We start from the raw sequence: 18,001 nt of genomic DNA on the forward strand, positions 1-18,001 counted from the left end.
AGGTCAGTCCTTCAGGAATAGGCTGTTCTAGTATGGGTCCCCCACAGGGTCACAAGTCCTGCCAGCAAACCTGCTCCAGCCTGGACTCTTCTCTCCACAGATACTGGCAGGAACCGGCTCCATTGTGGATTCTCCACAGGGTCACAGCCTCTGTCGGGCATCCACCTGCCCCTTCTTAAACCTGTTATTTCTGAGGTGCTGCCACTATCACTGACAGGCTCAGCCTTGGCCAGCAGCGCATCCATCCTGGAGCTGCCCTGGCACTGGCTCTGATGCACATAAGAAAAGCTTCTGGCAGCTGCTCAAAGGAGCCGCCCGTGTTGCTCCCTGTAGAGGGTTCAGTTCATAAACCGGGCAGGAACACCAATTGAGTGTAGTGGTTAGGTTCAAAATATCCATTACTTATTTTGCTTCTGTGAGATAAGAATTAGGAAAAAGCAAAGCAGGCACAAAACTTAAAAGAATATAAAGAAGTTTATTAACAGACCTAAAAGAAAGGAAAAAAATCAGACTAAACCTTCAGAACACTTCTCTTCCCCCCACCTTTCTCCCTTCTCCCACTGACCATGTAAAAAGACAAACCTTGAGATGTTCAGTCTGTTTACCACTTCTATAATAACCTTCTTCAGTTCACTTAGGGAGAGGAGTCTCTCTTGCTCATGCTATGGAGACATCTCCACAAGAAACAGTTCTCTCATGGCTTCAGTGCCACAGGGAGAGAGCTGCCCTGGTTGGTTCTCTGCTTGCATGTGAGAGTCCCTCCTCCCGACTTACAGCTTTCCCCACAACTGTTTCTGAGGGTTCAGTCTTGAGCTACTGGGTGGGGTACCATTTTAAGGATGAGCTGTTCAGAAACAAAGGTTCTCTTCATCCATCTCTGGGAGCATCTTCATCTCTAGGAATAGAAGCCCTCCCCCTGAAGGGTCTTCATCACTTTTATCTTTAGGAATAGAGGCCCTCCTCCTCCCCTGGGAGCAAAGGTCCTCATCAAATCACAGCTACTGTCATTTGCTTATTTCAGCACAGATACTTTTGCTCACAATTGCAGTTTGAATGCTCCACCCCCCTATGCTTTCATGAAATTACAATGGGTACTCTGATATATCACTCCATCACCGTAGCTTTACAACAGAATTTCAGCTTCTAAGCTTGAAGCAACTCCTCTTTCTACTCCCTCAGCATTTCAGCTCTTCATGCTTCACTGAATTTGGTGTCTCTATGGCGTTTTTTCACACGCCTTCACCTTTCCTCTTCCTCTGACTTGGGAGAGGATTGATGTCTGCAGATTTAATCTGTTCTGGAGGAAACTTACAGCACTAAAAAAGGGTTAATCTCACCTGGGCCTTGCAGTGGAGTTCGCTTATTGCTGTTCGTCACATAATCTTTGCTGGGCAGTGGGCATCCTCAGATGAATCTTCGGCCACACTGGAGGCGGGGATGGTGGGGAGCTGGGCTGCGCCACCTGCACGGACCATGCCACGGCCGACCCGGCCAGGCTGAGCAAGGCCCAGCCCAGCCCTGCTGGGCCGCCTGCAGGCCCCCCCCCCCCCGCTACCTCTCCGAAAGCCAGAAGACAAGAGAGCTTTTCCAGGCTCTGTTTGTTCTTAAATGTGGATCACAGAGGCATGTCAAGCTTCTTAAGTGGCTTAAAAAGTTGCCAATATTCAAACTAGCCAGTTGATAGGATCTGTCAGGTCATAGAGGAAGCTGTAAGCACCTCTTTGCAAGAGAATCACTTCTGTGGCTGATGGAGCCTTCTTTACCAAAAAACCATACTATGCTAAACCATGACACTCTCCTGCTACCAAAACTTGGCCACACAAACCCATTACAAAGGGGTTTCCAAAATATCCTCTGTGGCGCGCACAGGACCATCCCCAAGGGACACATGATGTGACTCTTGGGGATGGTCTGTACAGGGCCAAGAGCTGGACTGATGATCTTTCTGGGTCTCTTCCAAGTTGTCATATTCTGTGATTAATTGTTGGACTTTGTCTTCCCAGAGACTCCCATACCAATGGAAAATAAGCAATAGCTACAGGCTGGACCATGCTGAGCATTAGTGTAGTGACCTGCTTGATTCTGAGGGATTGTGTTAAGAGAAATATGTATGTGTGTGCATCCCTGATTTTATTAATTTCATTTTTGCTAAAACATACCTGTTACAGGAAATAAATGAAGCTCCTGTCCAAAACTGGGATTCTCCTGCACAGACTTGCCTTTCTTCCCTGTTTGCCCACACACCCCATGTTTCCCCAGTTCATTTCTACACAAAGCCTTGCATCATCAGCAAAATCTGATCCTGGCAGAAAACTAGGAAGCTACATGATGTGCAGCTTCTGATACCACTTTTATATTTGGAAATAGGTACCTCTAAGTAATAGTTTTCAAAGAGATGTGGTATTTTCTTAGCAGGTTGAAGTTGAAGTTTACCGGAGGGATTCTAAGAAGCTTCCTGGCCTGGGAGACCCCGATATTGACTGGGAAGAGAGTGTCTACTTGAACCTCATCCTGCAGAAGGTAACAGTGATGCTTATCTAATTTTCACAGGCTATTTATGCAGTTTTGCCTTTCAGAATCTAAACTGAGATACTTACTATTTTTTGATAGAGTCCTAATAGCTTTCTACAAAAAACTTTAACTGTATGCAGTGAAGCTGGGCTGAGTTTTGTTCTCCATAACAAAGTTTTGCAAAAGGAAGGCTTCGTCCATTTTAATGGGTTTTGAGAGTGAATGAGACTTAGACAAGCAGCATTTCCATTAGAGTTCACAGTACTGGTGCAGCTAAGACCGAAGAGTGGTAAGTGTAAATGCAGTGTCATGTATTATGCTGGAGGGTTACTGCTCTTGACAGCAGAACTTTAATAAAACATTTGGTGGTAGGAACATGAAGGCAGAACTAATTATTTCTTTAATTAATTCATAGGTTGTTTGGTTATTGTGTGTGTTACATTGGTGCTTAGGAAAGCTGAATATTACTGTAATCATTTGAGATCCCTTAAGAGTTTTGCTGATTATGATCTCAGAATGGGAAACTGTTGGCTCAGGCACACATCCTGGAAAATAAATTGTTTTCATTCTCCCTCCTTTCTCCCAGAACTCTCTTTGCAGAACTTCTCTGCAGAGAGCAGTTTTTGCCTTTATTTGATACTCAGTAAAACCAGGATATATTTGCCACAGTCAGAATTCAGAGATATTGTTATAGCTGGCCATTGCTGTCCAGAGCTATTGCACTTTATCCTTTTAAGTTTTTTCAGGTTGTTTGGAAGGCTGTGCTTGTGTTTTCTGATATCTCTAACATGTCACTGGTGTTCATTAGTGTGTCTCTTTTTCCCTGTTCAAAGGGAGGAAATCTTTTCCATTTCTATCATAAAGTGTGCTTAGGGATGTGTGTGTGTGTGTGTGTGTGCGCGCGCTGCTTATTCCCCCATCTGAAATTAAGTTCATGTTAAACTATATCAGCAGGACTTTCCTTACCCATTGGTTGTGCACCTCAACAAGCAGCTGTGCAAGAGATTTTGGTGTTACTTAGTTAATGAAAAAACACAGGTTTGAAAATTGTAGGAGGTTCAGTATAGTAAAGAGAGTAAAGAAAATGGCAACACCAAAATATCATGCTTTTTAGACAGACAGCTAAAAAAAAGTGAAACAGAATGTGTTCTGCTTCATGCACACCAATGTTTTGTTTTCCCAACTCTAAATGTTAATTTCTCTGTATGGTGCCCTGTTCCAGCTGGATTATGTGGTGACCTGTGCTGTGTGCACACGCTCTGATGGAGGTGATATTCATATTCACAAAAAGAAATCTCAGGTGAGCTTCCCCTTTTATTGCTGTGGATCAGAGGTTGGTATCCAGTATTACCTAATCTTAAAAACTGGGGCAGTGGTTCTCAGGCTGTGCTTTGACAGATTCATCCTTGTGAAGCATCTCAAGTTTTTGTATAGTGACATTTCTTGCCAGTTACCTAGATGGGAGATGTAAATATCCTTTATAGCCCCTCTTTGTAAATTTTGTAAATTGTAAAGACCCTTGCATGCTTCAGGGTGTATATCTTTGCCTGGTGGATTTAGGGGAGAAAGGGAAGGTGCTGGGGGTAGGAAGGAATATGATGCCTAACTGTTCCCCAGTCCGAGACTAAACCTGAAATTGTATGAGATCTGGGTTACGAGGAGCCTTCAGGGTAAGTTTCTAATGTAGAGCTGCTAAATGGCAGACAATTTACTGATTACCAATTTATATTTTTATTCTTTTACAAGATTCTTAGTTTGTCTCTTAACCTGCTCATTCCTTTATTCTCCATACCCTAGGCTTTTATCTTTTCTGTGCAGTTAATCCAGGGTTTAGCATAGTGGAAGAGACTGAATAACAAGCATAAAGGGGATAGGAGCAAGAAACCTGAGGCTTCCCCACTCAATTTCCAGTAGATCTTGCAACAACTTCTTCTAGTTAGCAGAAATTCTTCTTTAAAAGGCTCCTGTTGCCTTCAAAAGCCTGTTTATCCCAGGCATTTCCATTCCCTTAGTTCATGCAGGTGTTTGCATGGCTTTACCGAAATTAACCAGTGCTCTTTAGTTTTTAATTATGTTTTGCCACTTTAAAAGAACTTTTTCTTTGCCTACAAACAAAACTAGGAATGCTGATTGTTGTCTCTGTGATTTACATTGATTAAGCACATAATTTTTTCTCTAGGTGTTGTTGAGATGCCACATTGCGCTACTGATTTAAGCCTGTTATTTCTCATTGCTTTTTTCACTGTTGGCTAGTCCAAATTTCACCCCAAGTTAACTTCTGCAAATGTTTTTGAGAAAAATCTGTGAATATTATTTGCAGATTTGAAAACTAGGAAGGAGAAGATGAGGGATATGCCCTTACTGCATGTGAGCAGTATTTAGAAGGAAGAGGAAGTTTTTTGTTCCTCCTTTCTAGAGGCTCCTATTGTGGGACTGCTTATAAATTGTGTCTTCCCTTTTTCCACATTTAAACTTACCAGAACATACCAGTAACATTTCAGCATCGTTGCGTTGATCTATAGAGAGGGCAAAGGCAATTCCATATGCTGTGAAAGCATGTTTGCAGTTGGGCATTTCGTTGTCACGTCCACCATTGAGCTGTTGGTGTTAAATGAAGGAAATCCAGCTGGTTTGGATCTGCATTACTGCTCTGATGGTTCTTGCTTTAAAAAATGCGTCTTCTCCTGCCCATGTGTAGCCAGATGTTGATGGCCTAAGACCTGTTGTCCTACTCCAGACCTATGACAAATCTACTCTGCTCATACAACTGACAAATCTACTCTGCTCATACAACTGAATGCATACGGCATGAAGCCAGAAGGAAAAAGGCTGACTTTATTTTGAAAACTGCTGGCTTGACAATAAAATCTCCACAAACTGTATTTTCCTCAGGTGTGCCTGACTGGAGATGAATTTGGGAGGATGTTTTGCTGTTCATTGGCTGGCATAAAAATGAGAATGCCTGGAAGACATCTTTGTTTCAGGCATTGGTGCAAGTAGCATTTTTGAGGAGTCTGGGTACTTTCTAATGATGTTTCTGGTGTTGAAACAACCTTTCTTTTTAACTGTATTTCAATGTGCTTAAAGGCTGCATAGATACAAATAAGGAAAAGCAACCCTCTCATGAATATCTAATATCCTATCCTTAATTATGTTTTGTGTTGAATGGTTTGTAGCAAGAATGTCTCGAACTTGACAGCCTGGTCAGATCCAGAGCTTTCAGCATGTTCACAGTGGGCTAAGATTTGACAGGTTTCTGTAATTCAAACCTTTGTTTGTAAACAAATGCGGAAGGAAAGAAATCTGCTTGGTATGAATTCCTTCTCCCTCCTTACCTGGTCGCTAATCTTTTTGGAATAATAAAATCTAAAGCCTTTAGCTATTTAAACAAAGTCACTAAAGGAGTTCAGGAACTGCTTAGGAGGGAGAAATGTGTAAGAGGAAGCACAGTGATAGGGAAAGAACCAGAAGATGCGGATGAGAAACCAAGTGCTGTGAGCCATTGTCTTGGTTTTGTCACCAGAACTGCGGGGAAAACAAAAACTCTCCAACAACATTTTTAGTGTTAGAGAATCAAGGCATTACTTTATTCTGGCCAGGATGTTGTTCTGCCAGGATGTGCAACAGAAATCATTTCATCCGCACATTGCCCGGGTTGTGCAGAGAAATTCATTCCATCATGATGGATTTCTCCTTAGCTGAAAACCAAGCTATACTAAACCACAACATTCTCACATAATTTTTACTAGATTTTTCACATACTTATACAGTCAAAACCCATAGAAATTAATTGGTTCAATGTTCATTGGCCCCAAGTTACACAGTTCTTAGTATTTGCTTTCCTATTGGTTATCAATCTCTTCGCCTTCAATGTTAATAGGTTCTCCTTCTTCATTCCCTTATCTCTCTTTTCCTAGACCAGGTGTTTCTGACCATGCCAGGGGTGATGTTTGGAGTTGATATTCGTTAATGGTTGTTGATGGTCATTATTTTTTGTGTATCTTCTGTGCTACTCCCAGTCTGTTGAGATGTTAAGCTCATCAGGCCTCGAGTGATGAAACAGTCCCCTGAAAAGAAACTTTGATTGCCTTCCCCCCAGGGCAAAGATGAACAAAACCCCTGACTAAATTTACATTAAAAAAAATTAAACTTGGTATCATTTCGAACAGTTTTAGACAGTCTAAAGAAGTGGGCACTCTGAAATGAGTAACCTCCCCCTTGATTCCAACCAATCCCTTTCCCCCAATAACGAATGAAATACAAGTAGATTTAAGTGAAAAAATAACATTTTATTAACAAACAGACACCAACAGGCAGGGCGAAAAAGTAAATAACTGCTAGATACCAAACTGTTAAAACTCAAAACCCCATGGGAACAAAAAGAAACCCAAAATGCCAGAAATACCTGTTCCCAAAATGGCGCCTGCAGGAGGCAGCCATGTAACCAAGGGACAAAGGGAAGATGGTGTCACACTGTTCCCTTCCAAGATGGCACCTCCCAGGTGACCACATGTCCCCAGGAACAAAGAGACAAGATGGTGGCAACCCCTACCAGGAAGGCAGGAGCCCACAGAGCAGTTCCAGAGGCAGATGGAAACTCACCAGCCTGTGTGGGGTCTGCACTGCTGCAGCCGCTTCCTCCTGCCTTTCGCGGGCTCTGCTGCTGCTGCCGGGCTCTGCAGCCTGGGTGTGGAGTTGGGGGGGAAAGGGCCAGTCTGTGGGCACTGGCACAGGGCGGCCTGGCCCCAGGAACTCGCTCGCTTTTTTTCTGGCTGTTGGCAGAGTTTGCAAGTTCACTTTGAAACAGTTTCTAATTGCAAAATGCAATTTCTACAAGTAGCTACAGCTGCAAACCTAAAGCTGCCACAAAAGAGAGACTCTCCATAGCCTTCTCTCCTGGAAGGGCTTGGGTTGGAGCGAGGGCTGCTACAGGTGGGCACCTGTGGAATTCGCCCCAAGGCAGCCCAAAATCACTAACTGCAGTCTCCCCTATACAAGGAAAAAAAAACCCCCAAAATTAAGAGAGAACAAAAAAACGGAAGGAAAGCCTGAACAAAGACGAAGTAGCCTGCAAAGTGAATACTACACAGCCAAGAGCCCAGAAACTGCCTCTGCACCGATTTCAAAAATGCCCGTGATAGCACCTCACACACACAAGGTCTGAGGCTGTCGGGTTATAAAGATACAGTAGTGGTTTTTGTGTGCAGGTAGATATGGAATAAAATAGCATTATGAATCACCCCAGGACAGCCACGCTGCCCTTACTGAGGGAGGTTGATCTTAGTGTGGTACTAAGTAAACAATAACAAATTAAAGGTGTTGGATCAGCTGCTTCATGGTAACTTTCTTGCACTGTGGTATTTTACTTTGCAGCACATTGCAGCAACATAAAGGCATCTGAAAGTGATGATGAAAAAGTAGGATGGTATACTGTAGTATGGTGAGAGGTTAGGTACACAGGTAGATTTACTGTGGAGAAATGGGTTTTTGATTACTTGCATGTGGAAACCAAGGATTCCTCAAGTGCCATTACTGCAAATCTGGCTTTAGTCAGAAACCAGCTCAGCTGTGCTTGAAGGATGTCCAGCATCTCTAGCGTAAGTTAGCAGTGCCAGCCTGAGATGTTTTGTAATTACTTGCCTTGTGTTTGTGTGTCTATTCCCAAGCACATTTAACTGAGAAGAGGTATCTTTTTCTGCATCTTTCTCAGCAAGTGTTTGCATCTCCAAGCAAACACCCAATGGACAGTAAAGGAGAGGAGTCAAAGATCAGCTACCCCAATATATTCTTCATGATTGACAGTTTTGAAGAGGTGAGTTCCTTGTCGCAGCAGCAAAGTTTTGTCCTATTCTAGTCGTAGGTCCTGATTAGCTGTTTTCTTGTACCTTTTGAACAAATGTTCTTGGGTAGTTGTGGTTTATCTTCTGCGAGATCTTATTTTATTATATTTTATTTTACTTTGTCGCAGTGGCGTTGGATGGTAAAATGCCGCGACCTTCCCAAAAGCATCTCCAAGGGAGGAAGCTGTTCGATGCAGCCACCACACACACACACACACACACGTACGCACAGATACACCAGATAGCTGTCAAAAACAGTCCAACGATAAAGGAGCAGGAAGGGTCTTCGCATGGGTTTTACAGGAGAGGTTTATTGCAGCCACACTCGTGCAGGGTTGCAGAGAAGTAGCCTGAGAACAATGCAAGGTCCAGGGTTTTATATGGGAGCAGATTGAGCATCAGGGACCAATGATCTGAGGGCAGGGGGCGGCACACAGGTGGGGCCAGGGTAAAGGAACCAATAGGGAAATTCTGAGAGTGTGGTGATGGGGCAAGGGGTGGAGCGGCCAACGTAGCCAACCAGGGAAGCAGAACTGGGGTACATTAACATAACAGAACAGAGCATCTTGGGAGAAGCTTTTTCAGTCACCCTAACCTAAAAAAGAACCTAGGACTTGTTCCACCATAGGACTCCTTTTGTTCCTTGTCCAGCAGGCCCCCCACCCTCCACATATTTTATTTTATTTTATTTTATTTTATTTTATTTTATTTTATGTTACCTTCCTCTCTCTTTAATATTTGAAATCTGATCTTAAAGCTGTATTTAGGCATCAGTACCTATGATGGGCTAAAGCATGAAAGGCTGATGTGAGGGCTGCTCATCTCAATGTGTGATTTGCAGTGTGCACTGCCTGGAGTCTGTTTTCTTGAAAGGCTGGGGTGAAACATTCTGCTCCCTTTCAATTTATATTGAAAGTTCCTTGGGTGTAAGGACAGCCATGGGAATCGGAACGTATTTCAATTTGAACAACTGCAGTTTGCATCCAAGTGTTTCATCTTGCATCTTTGGCAGGTTTTCAGTGACATGACTGTGGGAGAAGGAGAAATGGTCTGTGTGGAGCTGGTGGCCAGTGATAAAAGCAACACCTTCCAAGGGGTGATTTTCCAGGGGTCCATCCGCTATGAAGCACTCAAGAAGGTCTATGACAACAGGGTAAGGAGCTTCTGAAAGACCATGTCCTTTGCAGCAATGGTGCTCTGACTAAATTTTCTTTGTAAAGAAAATTTCTAGGTTCTCTTTGGCTGATGCTGTCATCTTTTTGTCCTATTAGATCAGCTGCATCATTGTCTGTCTTTTTTGGCTTTGAAAGTTAGGTGAAAGCTACTGGATTTGGCTCAGATAACTGAGGGTATTGAGATTGGGATATATTCCTCTGCTGTTTGCCAAAAGGAGGGGAGGTAGGGATAAGTAGTCAAGAGTGTGACACTGGAATGGACTTGAACAACAGTTCTTTGAGCCCCTTCATTTTCTTGAAAGGTCATAGATATTTCTGTATTCAGAGAAGGTATGATTTCATGGGAGATCTTAAACTCTGGTAACTACCTTGCGATAACATGTATTTTTCTTCATTGTATTTTGCACTCATGGCTGTTTTCAAAAGACCCTTGTAGTCTCACTGCCACTGAGAAAAGCTTTCTCTGCTTTCTACAGAAACATGAAATACCAGCACTTTCACCTTCAAGTCAGTAAACTTCTTAAATGGCTTATTATGAAGACAATCCTGAGAGATTTTTAGAAACAAACAGAAGAAATTCCCACAATATCTACTGTGTCTGTAAAGTTCTCTTTGTTTCTGCCCTTGTCAGGAGAGATGCTGAATAATTTCCCTTCTTGTTGTTTTAAATGTGAGCCATTACACTCTTCCAGCAGGTTTCTGAGAGAATATGAAACAGAAGTTGTTTCTCTCCCACCGTCATCTTATGGCCTTACACAATCAGCAGCTGGGTTATTAAAATAAATGGGAATGCAGAATCACTGAGGACAACATAAAAAGAAAGTCCTGCAGTGGAAAGATAAGATCTGATGTGGTAAAGTCGCCACATAGTCTAGGAATGTTCTGATTGACCACACAGCTACTTGACATTATTTTGTTAGATGAAGTAAAATTGTTAATGTTTCAAATATTCCATTATGGCCAGAGGCAAACCTTGAAATTTTACCATTATTTTTACAGAACAGGAGTAATCTCTATGCTTTTGAAGGTTACTTCATTTCAGTTGTTTCAGGGAAGGTTTATATTGAATACTAGGAAAAATTCCTTTACTGGAAGGGTTTTCAAGCACTGGAACAGGCTGCCCAGGGAAGTGGTGGAGTCCTCAACCCTTGAGATATTTCACACATGTGTAGATATGACACTTAAGGACATGATTTAGTGGTGGACTTGGTTGGACTTAATGATCTTAAAGGTAGTTTCTAACCTAAATTATTCTAGGATTCTGTAATTCTCAGTACTATACAAGCTGATGAGCATCTTGTCCTTTTCATAAACTGACGAAAATTGCAATAAATCACTTAAACTTATGGATAAATCCTACTTACATCACTTAGCAAAAGCTCGACTGTTTTCGTATTGGTCTGTTCCTTTTTTCAGTTCTCAGTTCAATTCTCAGTTCAGTTCTGCTGACTGGAAATTGAGCCCCTGTGTCTGTTTATGGGATTTAAAATTGTCAGGGTGTCTTGGTGAGCCATGCAGTGCAAGTTAGTTGTGCTTGGGGCTGGTTCCTCATATTTTGGCCTTGACAGTATGGACATAAAAATGTCAGAAATTACTTGGCACAAAGTAGTGGCCCAGTTGTGGGGTGTGCTTTGCTGGTTTGAAGCATCTTGTGTGTGTGTGTCTATTGCCTTTTGGACTCAAACGAGTGCCTTGGCACAGGATGCATTGTGTTGTGCATGTACCTGCCTGTGCTCTCCTGTGCCACAGTGTGTGGGCCTGGATAAAAACTTTTGGTTTTCTCTCAGTGTGCCATTGGTAACTCTGCCTTTTGGATGGCTGAAGGAATTGGTTCTTCTCAGAACCTGTTTTTGTCTCTGTAAAATTACTTTCCTTTTGGAGATCACTTCAGATTGTGGCTTAAAATGTTTCTTAGGAATCATTATCCACTATGGTTCTGACATTTTCTTAGATAACTGCTTTCAGAGGATGTTATTTTCAAGTTGTAGAGCTGTTATTACATGTTCTTCTCTCCTGTCTTGATGCATTGTAGGTGAGCGTTGCAGCTAAGATGGCTCAAAGAATGTCTTTTGGCTTTTATAAATACAACAACATGGAGTTTGTCCGAATGAAAGGACCGCAGGGAAAAGGGCATGCGGAGATGGCAGTGAGTAGAGTTTCCACTGGTGACACTTCACCGTATGGGACAGAAGAAGATTCAAATCCAGACTCCCCAGTGCATGAGAGAGTAAGTAGCAGACAGAAATACTTTCTGAAGGTGAAGCATGAACATGCTTTGTTCCAAAGGCAGGAGGCAGATTGAAGCTGGGGTTAAGTCACATCGAGGTGCTGCACTTAAGTTTGCCTCTGTGTAATTTGGTTGAACTCAGTATATGAGATGGACTTTTTTAATGCAGTTTCTCCTGAGCAAATGCTGAATACAGAGATGACTGGATGATTCATACTTCTGGAGGAGTGTTTTGTTGAAACAACAGCAGTCTTGATGCCAAGGAAACCGATGATTCTGCCTGTTTTCTATAAAATACGTAGATTCCACTTCTGTGCAAAATGGGATTTACCTAGAAATGTGGAATTTGTGTATTATATAGGTTGCTTGCTAAACCTCACAGGAAATGGTATTGTTAGGTTTTGCCACTGAGGAATACTGCCAACACAAAGCCTGTATAATGCTAAACAAAGATCACGGACCCAGATGCATCATACATATGCTTAATTTTAATGCAAGTGCAGTAAAATGCCAATAGAATCAGACCACAGATGCCAATTTGGCCTTTATTCAATCCTGAGCTTTATTTTCCATTACAACATTTTACCTGGTTGATGGGGATTAGGCAACATGTCTTCAAAATATTTGCACAGACCTGGGCTGGGTCAGTACCTGCTAGAGTCTAGCATGGTTTTCTGTGTAGTGTGGCTAACCTGTATCATTTAAAGATCTGAAGAACTGCTTCTAGAGATCTCCATGTAGGCAGTGTGGTTTTTGTTTCTGACTTGGTAGAAAGCAACATGAGCTACCAGCACAGAACTCATTAACTGGATGTTCTTGCTCTCTACCACAGAAATACAGCCTGAAGAAATCAGGCCTGGAGGGACAACATGATCTTTTGTCTCCAAGGCTTCCAGTGTCAGCTGGAAAATGTCAAATTAGATTTGATAATGTGTTACCACTGCTTTTTGCTAGTGGTTTTAACGGTGATACGTCTGTTTCTCATTCCACCCACAGTGTGATATGAAATGACTCCAAAATTAAAAACAGAGGCAAGCACAAATTAGAAATTAAGTGTGCTGGGGAGAGGATCAGTTGGGTGTTACAATCCCTTTCTTTTATTTTTTTAACATTAGTGATAGAGGGACAACATGGAGTGTTTCTGCAGTGTAACATCAGCCTGGCTTGGCTGCCATTGTCACTCCATGTCACCTCCCTCTGCATTCCTTTGGAAAGATATGAGCAGTGTCAGGTGCCAGCTCAGGAAGAGTTAGGGGGTTGTTAAATTGACTGTGTGAAGAAGAAAAGACAAGATAAAAGTTACTCACATCCATTTGCAAAGTAGTTATCCCTATTTTTTTCCTTTTGAAATGAAACTATTAAAATAGTGCAATCACAGCCAGTACATCAGCACTACATTTCAGTTCTCTCCAAAACAGGTGTGCTGGCTTTAATTGTAGTTTACTCAATGGCAACTACTGCTCTGAAAGAAGGGTGTCTCCACAGTTTTGTCCCTAATTTGTGTTTCACCACAGATGGTTCCATCCATGTATTTGTCATCACTTGGACTAACCAAATCATCTGAGGCACCACAGCTTCATTTTCTCCTTCCAGTATTGAAACATGACACACATAAAAGAGAACATTGACTTCATGTCTGCCTCAGTGTGTTGTGCTCAGGAATTTGTGACCCTGCTCCCCAGGGACACTGACCTTCCACAGGGATCCCATGGGACAGCCTTCCCAATAGGGAAACTGCTGCCTTGTGCGTGCCAAAGAAATGAAGGTGCACGATTTGAGTGTGTTCAATACAATACATTCTTAGCATGTTAAGTCTCCTGAATTTCAATATGCAAAAATAAGATCGACATTCTTGGTGCCTAAATTACTAATTTTGTGCCGTTATGACTGTAAATCCTTGTTAAAAGTGATCATCTGAGGAGAGAGGTTTTTCTTTATTCATGTAACAGTTGAGGGTTGTGATATACCAAAATATTTTCCCCTTGATGAGCATTTTGAAGATGAAATGTTTACTCAGTTGAAATTCTCTAGCTGCTTTGATAAAACATATCTAGATACCCGTCATCATTCTGATTTTTACACATGTGACCGCCTTGTGGCACATGGAGGGAAAGCCAAGACTTTCTCCAGCATTTCTTCTATTTCCCTTTCAGGTTACCTCTTTCAGCACACCGCCAACCCCAGAACGTAACAACCGCCCATCCTTCTTCTCCCCATCCCTCAAGAGAAAAGTGCCCCGAAATCGAATTGCTGAGATGAAAAAGTCCCATTCAGCAAACGACAGTGAGGAGTTCTTCAGAGATGATGATGGTGGAGGTGAGAGAAGTATTGACAGCTAAACAGACTTGTCTGGAGAGGGCACAGAGCTGTGGAAAGGTATCCCAGTGAAGGGTTTTCAAGCAGGTTTGCAGGGTGGAAAAACGAGAGCTCCACAAACAGCCAGTGCCTCTCTGAAAATAAGATTTTTCACAAGCTTGAGTATCTCTGAATATGTTAAAACTTATTTCTTTTATGTGGACCCATTTGAGAGAAACTGGAGCAGCTGAGATCCTCCCCCTTTCCCAGATGTCACACACTTTGGGGGCACTTCTCCAGGTATAGTTGGGTAGGGCATGTTCTCAGCAACAAGTTCTTTGAATTCTGATTTGATCAAGAGTTGGTTAAAGCTGGTGAAAAGGTGTTTTACTTCAACTGGCTTTAAATCAGTTCTGAACTCTATAAAGAGAAAACCTAATGAGTTTGTATAATAGTTTAATGACTTGTGGAACTCTTCCTTTAAATTCTAGTTACTCAGCAGGAAACACCTGACAAGATGAAGCCTGACTCAGAATATAGTATATAAATCCCAATCACATCACAGTCTTGTGAGGCAGGAAACTCAAAAATGTCAATGTCCAAACTGCTTTTCATATGTTTAAAAACAATTCAGTCAACAAATCTGTCTGTTGGCATTCTAACAGATAAACACAAAGGTAATTTCCAGATTACAAGTTCTGTTTGAAGTAGCAAAGATACTGCCTATCAGAAGTACTGGACCACCTTAGCTAGTAAAGAATTGCACATTAAAAAACAAACTGAAGTGATAATGTTTAATGCAAATTCTGTGGCAGTTTAAAAAAAAAACCTGATGGTAGTTAATTCAGGGTTCTATCAATAAAAACCTTCACTCATCTCTTTTTCCTTAATTTGTCTAATCAGCATCTATGTTACTTGAAATGTGATGTGTTTGAGTATGTTTTACTAGGCACAGTGTAGTGTGGGGAGAAGGGCAGCTTTCCCCACATGCAGTCCTGTTTTTGGTGTCTTTATTTTGGAGGTTGCCCAGGAGAGAACAGGGTTCAAGGTGTTTCTCTGGCAGCCTTCATGCATGATGCAGTGTGTCCTCAGGGTTGTCTTGCAGGGTCTGATCCTAGACTCTTTAATCATAATGATGGAAATGTTTTTTATTTTCATATCCTTTTCCTTCTAATATATTTATGGAAGTAAACAAATTGTAGGTTTTTCAGATATTTTATAGCATTCATATAAAATACCAAGAAATGGTTTCTAAGTGTTTTGACCTTATTGTTCCTCATCTGAAAAATAAAAAGAGGACTATTTTAACAGCTTATGCTAGGAAGTTTAATTTATTCAAAGATGAGTTTTCTACAAGGAGTAGTACCTAAATTGAGATTTTTTTACAAACTTCAGAAACCTGAGTGTCCTACCAGTGTTTGCTCAGGAGCTGCAGTGGTGAAACCTTCTTATTTTGTCATGAAAAAGCCAGATGCAGATGCAGAAGATGCAGAGATAGGAGCAGAGATTTGGGTGCATCTTGGCTTTGTGGGTGGAGGAAAAGATGTGGATTGTGTAAAGATCAGCAGTGTCCTTGGTACAGCCAGTGCTGCTGCAGAGTTGCCCCAGTGCAGACAGACCTGTGGTGAACAGGAACAGCCAATCTAGGCCCAAGTCAGTGGCTTTGCTGTGTGCAAGCATGATACACCAGGAGAGTTGTGTTTATTGCAGCTACCAGAGTCAGCTCCTTCTACCCTAATCACCACAGTGCTCCTGGCATAGTGGTCATGCATGGGAAGAGGGAATATACAGCTTGACTATACATACACTTGTATAGGGAAGGAGGGAAAGATTTTCAGAATTTTTTTCCTCCCACATTGTTATGCATCTTTCTATAGTAGCTGCCACCATGAATTTTCCTCTTTGTTTGGATCAGGATCTGCTTTCAGTCCCAGAGCTTGGATCACCCTGGTTCAGAACCGATATGTTAACTTCAACATCTGCTTTTAGCATTGTGGGACAGGGCTGAATTTTACAGGGCAATAGAGCAAAGATTTAAAAACATTTCAAAAATGTAACACATGGCTGTGGTAGAGACCTGCACCTATAAAAAACTCCTCTGGCCTACAGGGGACTCAGTATCTTTTTGTTTTAAAAGTTACCTGGGGCCATCTAAACTAATTCGGAGAACAGTGGCTCAGCTGAAGGGTCGTAGGTGTGCCTCAGGGTGTGCATGGAGGTGTGCAGGAAACTGTGGTATTAATGCTGCATCTCCCCATGTCTGCTAGATGTCAATTTTCTTCAAAAGAAACAATTTCTGTTTTGTTACTCTGGTGAATTTCTGCATGAGTAAGTACTTAATCTTAGGGCTATTCTATGACTTTGTGTATGAGAGAAGGCTGAGTTAGGGTTCTGCTGGTGCAGTGTGGCAGCACAAGCCCTCTCCTGACTTTTTTTCAGCTGCTACTGCTACCATTAGCTTCAGTGTAAATGGTGAACTCTCTGCTAGGCAAGGTCTGTCTGGTTTTTAAAAAGCAGTTATGATAGTGTCCTGCATGTGATTTGTCTCTAAACAATGAATAGGAGGCTTTCCTCTTTTTTGAGTTTCAGAAGTGTTCCAGTAAAGTACAATCCCTTGAGACTTGCTGTCTCTTCCTGCCTTTGCAGATCTTCACAACGCGACAAATCTCCGGTCGCGGTCCCTGTCTGGAACAGGACGCTCACTGGTGGGCTCGTGGCTGAAGCTGAACAGAACAGATGAAAATTTTCTACTCTATGCACACTTAACATACATCACTTTGCCATTGCATCGAATTTTAACAGGTGAATTTTGACATGCATTGTGCACAGCCTACAATGTTGGGGGATTCTGCTGTTATGACAGAGGAAGGAGTATTTCTCTGTAATGCCACTGTAAATAGGAGTTTATTTCAATTCAGAAGAAATTACAGATTCCAGTAAAAAGTTGGTCATTTGTAATTAAGGATGGATTTTGAACATTTCAGCAAAATATGTAATTATTCCTTATGATCATTGTGTTGATAGTCTTACAGCAAGTTAGCTGGCATTACCAAGGTCACTCACTCTCTCAGCACAGGCGTTTTGGAGTTCACAGAAGATGTATTGTTTCAGCTGGCATTTAATACATGCTCAAGAGGGTGGCACAAATGCCTCCATGCTCAAATACTGGCTTTGAGCTTGAACATCTTTCTAAGACTTAATTTGTTGAACATACAGTTGCAGGAGTTGGGGTATGTATCGAGATACACAGAAATAGAGCATGAAATTTCTGGGCTGTAAGGCAGAATTTTCATCTGCAGTTTTTCACTACCCACATTTGTTTTAGCTTGACATGTTGTGTAGGTCCTGTTTCCAAGGCCTTTTTGTAATCAATATATTTGTGCCAGTAGCAGCTTTCCAGGAAGCAGGAGCATTACATGTGGGGCAGGGTGAAGTGGGAAAGGTGCTCATTTCTCTTGGGTAGTTCAGAAAACCTGTACTAAGATATTAAAATCCCAGTGATAGTGATCAAAATACTTTCTAAAAATGTCTTGAGTTTATTGATAAGACTTCACTCTGACCCTTCTGTCCATGTTGGATAATCACACTTCTGTCACCATCTCCTTATAATGTCAGATGATCCAGTCCCTTAGTCATCTCTGTGGCCCTTCACTGGACTCGCTCCATTGTGTTCAATTCTTTACAGGTGTGGTTGGAGCCCTCTGGAGCTGGGGATCAATTTTTGCTCATGTCATCCTCTTTGTGCAGTTGTGTTTGATCAGCCTTTTAATTGTGTGCTCCCTTTTTCCATGTTCCTTGTTCTTTGTGTAGCCTAGAAAAGAACATACCAGCCCAGTTTCCAGATATTTCTGCGTAGTGCCTTGCCATGTTGGTTTTACTACCCATATTTAGAAAGATGCCCATGATTACAACAGAAGTTTTACAGGGTCATATTCTGTCCCACTTGGGCAATA

General features: G+C 41.9%; 1 protein-coding gene across 1 annotated transcript in view; it reads left to right on the plus strand.

The window, feature by feature from the left end:
* LOC104696083 (uncharacterized protein KIAA0930 homolog) overlaps positions 1–18,001 on the plus strand; it is a 60,990-nt gene that overhangs the window by 37,664 nt on the left and 5,325 nt on the right. The window contains exons 2-8 of the mRNA XM_010410202.4: positions 2,413–2,520; positions 3,734–3,811; positions 8,222–8,323; positions 9,364–9,504; positions 11,559–11,753; positions 13,907–14,069; positions 16,695–16,850. Coding sequence (XP_010408504.1) covers positions 2,413–2,520; positions 3,734–3,811; positions 8,222–8,323; positions 9,364–9,504; positions 11,559–11,753; positions 13,907–14,069; positions 16,695–16,850 — 943 coding nt within the window. The remainder of the gene's footprint in view (positions 1–2,412; positions 2,521–3,733; positions 3,812–8,221; positions 8,324–9,363; positions 9,505–11,558; positions 11,754–13,906; positions 14,070–16,694; positions 16,851–18,001) is intronic.

The sequence above is a fragment of the Corvus cornix genome, chromosome 1A, assembly GCF_000738735.6.
Source record: "Corvus cornix cornix isolate S_Up_H32 chromosome 1A, ASM73873v5, whole genome shotgun sequence".
Classification (NCBI taxonomy): domain Eukaryota; kingdom Metazoa; phylum Chordata; class Aves; order Passeriformes; family Corvidae; genus Corvus; species Corvus cornix.